This window comes from Arachis ipaensis, chromosome B03 (genome assembly GCF_000816755.2).
Source record: "Arachis ipaensis cultivar K30076 chromosome B03, Araip1.1, whole genome shotgun sequence".
NCBI lineage: Eukaryota > Viridiplantae > Streptophyta > Magnoliopsida > Fabales > Fabaceae > Arachis > Arachis ipaensis.
Genome location: NC_029787.2, coordinates 8,041,432 through 8,047,485, shown reverse-complemented (window position 1 = coordinate 8,047,485; position 6,054 = coordinate 8,041,432). Strand labels below are relative to the sequence as shown.

At 36.6% G+C, this 6,054-nt stretch overlaps 1 protein-coding gene across 1 annotated transcript; it reads left to right on the top strand.

The window, feature by feature from the left end:
* On the top strand, positions 4,681 to 5,951 carry LOC110269924 (auxin-induced protein X10A-like). The gene is made up of 2 exons (XM_021117992.1): positions 4,681 to 4,811; positions 5,482 to 5,951. Exons 1-2 carry the CDS (start codon positions 4,783 to 4,785, stop codon positions 5,798 to 5,800), a joined length of 348 nt encoding a protein of 115 aa, XP_020973651.1. The 5' UTR covers positions 4,681 to 4,782; the 3' UTR covers positions 5,801 to 5,951.

The following is a 6,054-nucleotide window of genomic DNA, read 5'->3' as shown; positions in this document are numbered from 1 at the left end:
AAAAAAACTTAATGTGACTTATTTATTTAATTTTTTTATCCACCCCATTACTTATAATTTAATTTAATTTTACTTCATTATTTTAGTTTTCTTCATCTTTTACTCTCTGTCTTCCTCTTTGTAATTCTCTAATTTGCTCAAGGACGAGTAAAAATTTTAAGTTTAGTGTTAGCCGCTTTACTTGTTATTTTTCTATTCACCGTAATGGCACCAAAAACTATTGCGTCCTCAAGGAAGAGGAAAGACAAAGAGCCAGTCACCAGTTCTTATAATGCACAGAGGTTCCGCTCCAAGCTCCATGAAAAACACTTTTATGAGAATACTTACAAGAAGGCTGTAACTCCCGAAGTGAGATTTGCACTTCAACCGGATGAATATTCAGAAATTCAATTTCAGATTCAGAGGAGAGGGTGGCAATTTCTGTGCAATCCGCACACTGAGGTTGGACAATTGATGGTCCAAGAATTTTATGGCAATCTCTGGGTCATTTACAAGGATGTTGACGGGGTCAATAAAAAGAACTACCAAAGCTATGTGAGAGGAAAGATCATTGATTTCAGTCCAAAAAGCATCCGGAAAGCCCTCCATCTGCCACCTCCAGATCATATATCTGCTTGCTACAGTGAGAGGATGCATAGAGATCAACAACTGGAGCAAGTACTTGAAGAAATATGCATTCCAGGTTCTCGGTGGAGAATAGGTGCAGAAGGGAAGCCGAACCAACTAAAGAGCACTGATCTTCTCCCTATAGCTAGGGGATGGTTAGACTTCATTCGAAGGTCTATCATGCCAACTAGCAACCGGTCCGAATGCACTGTGGATCGGGCTGTTATGATTCACTGTATCATGAAAGGAGAAGTAGTGGAGGTAGAGGACATTATTCCAGAACAAATATATAACATTGCCTCCAATCCTCTTAAGAAGGCTAGGCTTGGTTTTCCACATCTGATTTACCGCCTATGTGAAGCGGCAAAGGTAAAGGTGGATAATGACTTCCCCATTCCTGTTGAGAGGCCAATTACTAAGAAGACCATGGAGTATCTTAGGGAACACCACAGGGTCCCCAGAGAAGATCAAGCTGAGGAAGAAGCTCAACAGAACCATCCTCTATTACCTCAGGGGCATTACTTCCCACCTCAGGAGTACTGGCAGCAGCTTACATCTTCTATTGAACAGATGAGAATCACAGAGGATAGTCGTTGGCAACAATTCAATGCATCCATGGAGCAGATGAGGGTGACACAAGACAACCGTTGGGAGTATCTCACCTCCACCCTTGATCAGATGAGGGCTGCCCAGGACTCTCAACGCCAGGAGATTTCCCAACTGAGAAAGGACTTTGGCCATTTGAGAGGATCATATGGACCACAGTCAGAGGAGAGAGATCCCCACCATGGAGACTGATGTGGTTTAGTCCCCTTTCACTTTCTGTTATATTCTGTTATTATTATGTTATGTTCCTATTTTCTGCCATTTTGTCTTAGTGTCTGTATAATCTTTAGTATTTCAATTCTTATGTTCTAGTTTAATTTTGCTATTTTTAATTCTGCATTTAGTTTTAAAAAGTTGTCTCGTATGCTGTTCATTGAGCTTGATTCTAAAGAAAAAAAAAGTGATGTATTGCATGAGAAATTGAGTTGTTATTAAAGAGTAGTCTTATTTACTTAAATGTGGTGGTATTATCTGTGATTCTGAATGTATGATATAAACAGTGCATATTTCAATTTGAATCAAAGGATATTGATGCATGAGGATCAAGAATTTAGAGAACTATTATGAATTCTCTGAAGTAAACAAAAGCTTAATCCTTGAAGCAAAAGAAAATAAAGAAAAGCAGGGTCCAAAGCTCTGAGCATCAATGACTAGAGAGGTCAGACATGATTAAAAGTTCAAAGAGTTGTTTCCCTAGTCATATGCTTGTCGTGTAAATGTGTCAAGTAATCCTTGAGACAGAGTACTAAGAGTCGAGATCAAGTGCATTTAACAAAGTATACCAAAGGCTTTGAGCACCACTATCTGGAAGTAACTGAAAGAAAAATCAGAACCAAAAGAGAGTTTCCCAGTTAAATGCTTGTGGTGTTTTTGTGTCAAGTAAAGCTTGAGACAAAGCATTTAAAGTCACGGCTAAGCTCAAGGTGCAAAGCACTAAAGAAAAGAGAATGAAAAAATTTTGCTGTGTTCAATGATTAATCCAAGGTAAAAAGGCTAGAGAATTCATAATATTATCCGGACTCTAATTCCAAAGGACAATGACATTCCTCAGATTCAAAGGATAGTGAGATGCCGAACTTATTCAGAATTGCAGTATATAAACTCCACTTTAAGAAGAGACATGAGCTTAATTGAGTACTCACTTTTCGTGCAAATTCACATCCTAAACCTATATTAGTTTTGGTTGCTTGAGGACAAGCAACAGTTCAACTTTAGTGTTGTGATGCGTGAGCATTTTTTCTATCTTTTCCTAGTGAATTTGCATTCGAATTGTTAAGTTTAATTAAGATTTAAATACCTTTTAGTCACTATGAATGCTATTTTGAGTTGTGTGCAATTCTGTTTATTTCAGGTAGCATTCGGATGGATTTAACGGAGTTTTTATAGAAGAGAAGAAAGTGAATGATGCTATTCCATGACCTCCTGGCACTCCACCGGGAATAACTTGAGTTACAAAGGTCCAATTGACGTGATTCCACTGGCATTGGAAAGCTAACTTCCAGAGCTTTTCAACGATGTATAATAGTATACATTTCTTCTCCAACATATTCAGCCATACTGGCGCCTAACTTGGCAATTCTCAAGTTAGGCGCCAGAAGAAGAATAAAGCCTCGCTTGCTGCCAAGGTGGCGCCTAACTTTAGAATTCTGAAGTTAGGCGCCGAGACAAAAGAGACGCGTCCAAGCTTGCTGCCATAGTGCCGTCTAACTTGGGATTTTTCAAGTTAGGCGCCAGCTCAATGATTCACAATGATCCCCACGTCTCAATTGAAGTTGCACGAAGAAGTTTATTTAATTTTGATTAAAACTTTAATTTGTTTATAAATAGAAAAAGATATTATTTAGTTTTAGAAAATATATTTTACATTAATTAGGATTAGATATAAAAAGGGAAAAGAATCATTCCTTCGGGCTCTTCTCTCTTCTCTTACCTCATTTCGCACTTTACAGTTTTTCAGAATTCTTGTTTTTTCTCTGAACCATGAGCAACTAAACCTCCACTGTTAAGGTTAGGAACTCTGTTTATTCTATAGATTAATACTATTGCTTTTCTATTTTAATTCATGTATTGATTTCAAATTCAAGAATTGTTTTCGTTCTTCATCTTATGAATTTGGGTGGAACGGAAGTATGACCCTTATTCTAATTGAGTTTTTGTAAACCTTGGAAAAGCAATTTACCTGAACAACATCTTGAAAACAAATTCTCCTAAATCACTAATTATCTGGACTTAACTGGATACGTGACATATAATCCTCTTATAATTAGGGTTTCTGTGGCACATAAACTAGTTTTGAACTTAACCCTCTAATTGGAATCAAGTGACCAAGGAATTGACAGTTGATGAAGGTTAGAGGAGACAAAAAGGTCTAAGGAATTAGAGTTTAGTCACATATAGTTTGCCATGAATTGAATCTTACATGATTAAAATAGTTGGTAAAAAAAGTTAATCTGAAAAATAAATATCTCTGAAACCTTAACTGTTTTCTCATATATATTTCACAATCCGTTTACTGCTTGCTTTCTGATCTTCTGAATTTACTGTTTAATGCAATTGAGACCCAAACACTCTTTTCTACTTGTCTAACTAAGTAAATCACTCAATCATTGTTGCTTAGTCCATCAATCCTCATGGGATTGACCCTCATTCACTTGAGGTACTACTTGGTACGACCCGATGCACTTGCCGGTTAGTTTGTGAGTTATAAATTCCGTACCAGTAAACTAAGAATTATGTGGATCAAAACATATCCCATCGGTTCTCTACTGGTACAATACCTCTTGCAATGTGAACTATCGACCATGGAATACTTCTAATTGCTCTTAAATAATTCGAGGCAAGAGAGGACCACATTTTTTTTTTTACAATACCTTCCTGTTACCACTAGTTCTTGGAAGTCACAAAGTATGTTCCAGCAATTAAGCCAATCATTCCACATAACTAAAGAAGTACTAAACAATACAGCAAGTATAGAGATTAGTTTGTTAACCAGGTTCATACATAAGTAATAACAACATGAAAATATACAATCATCCAAAAAACAATTTGAAATAAAAGGTCAAAAGAAAATAAGAAATGTTGAGACTTGAGAGAATATAAAAGTGGCTCATAGATATGAAATTGCAATAATCCTTGTTAATAAATTTTATCTGTGTAGATACATCATTCTTCCTACGAAGTAGGAAAGAACAAGAGAGAAAGCAGATAATCTACAATGTTAGCCTATGATTTCTTTACAAAATTGAGTTGGATAATTGACCATCTATGTTCGATCCTCTCCTATGACTTATGCAACTGAGAAGTGATCTCAAGGAAGACATCTTCTTTGCAAGGTATTGTGAGCCCACCCATTGGGTGGTCAAATCCAAATTCTTGTTCAGCATGACTTAGTAAGTCTTGAATTGAAGGTTGACTCAAGAATGATATAGGAATCACAAATCGCTTCTTTTGATTTTCTCCTACATAAACTGCAAGGTGACCCTTTGGGATGTCATTGCGCCTTTGAAGACCAGGCAAACGGAAACCCATTGTGAGAGAACAATTTGGAAAAACTTCTGTTGAAAGTATTTGATGCTTAGACAATGCAGAGGAATTTACTTGTATGTGACTTCAACCATGACTATCTATATATATAGAGCACTTTCAAGATCACTTTGAAATGCTGATAATTGAAGAAAAGCTATTTGAATGGGGTATACAAAGAGACATGGCCGTGAAGGATCACATGGCAGTGTCTAGGATGTGTTTCAATATAGATGAAGAAATTGTGTGTGACTGAATGACCAACACCTACTGCTTATCTGAACAGTCAGCTGGTTGGCATACATTTTGGTCCACAGATTTCAAACAATCACTCTGATAGAAGTGTATAGATATGTGTGTGTAGCATATCAATCTAATTAAAAAAAAAAATATGTGAGATGTCTAAACCATGTCTACTAGCATTGAAGTGACTAAACAGCAATCAATGCATGAACAAGCATTAGGTTTCACGTATGAAAATGTCTTTAATCTTCAAATGGTGGGGTTTTTGTTCTCCTATCCAACTTCCTAAAACTTGAAAGATACTTGCAAGACAATACCATGTGATCCCGTGTCTCTCATGTAGACCCCATCGTACCCGGATTGGAATAATTCATTAGGGAATTGGTTTACAGACTCTTATGAACTATATATACACTATTCTCTTGTGATCTCAAGCAACACAAATCACTTGCATCCAGAAGTATTATAATTCATATAATTTCATTCTCATACAAGTCCTTTCAGATCAATACATTTTTTTGTGTGTGTGAAGAACAAAAAGACAATGGGTTTCCGCATACCAGGTATTAGAAGGGCATCAATTAGTACAACTCAAGCAGCTTCAAAGGGGAGTGAAGTCCCAAGAGGCTATCTTGCAGTCTACATTGGAGATAAAATGAAGCGGTTCATAATTCCTATCTCATACTTGAACCAACCATTGTTTCAAGAATTACTAAGTCAGGCAGAAGAAGAATTTGGGTATGATCATCCAATTGGTGGTCTTAGAATTCCATGCCTTGAGGATGAGTTCCTAAAGCTCACCTCTCTCTGGAAGGAGTTGTAAATCATTTAGACAGAGATAGATTAGCTGAGGCAAATGTACAGAAGGCACTTTCTTTTTACTGTAAAGATTTTTCATTTAATCTCTTCTTTTTGTCATTTCTTTGGAATTGTAAAAATTTATTGCAATGAGAAAGTTATGATACAACAATGTTGGAATACTAGGCTTTCGTCCAATCTCTATGGTTTCTAATATTTTCAAGCAGTATTAGTTGGAGATTTATCCTGAAAAGTCCAAGGCATTCATGCGCTCAGGCT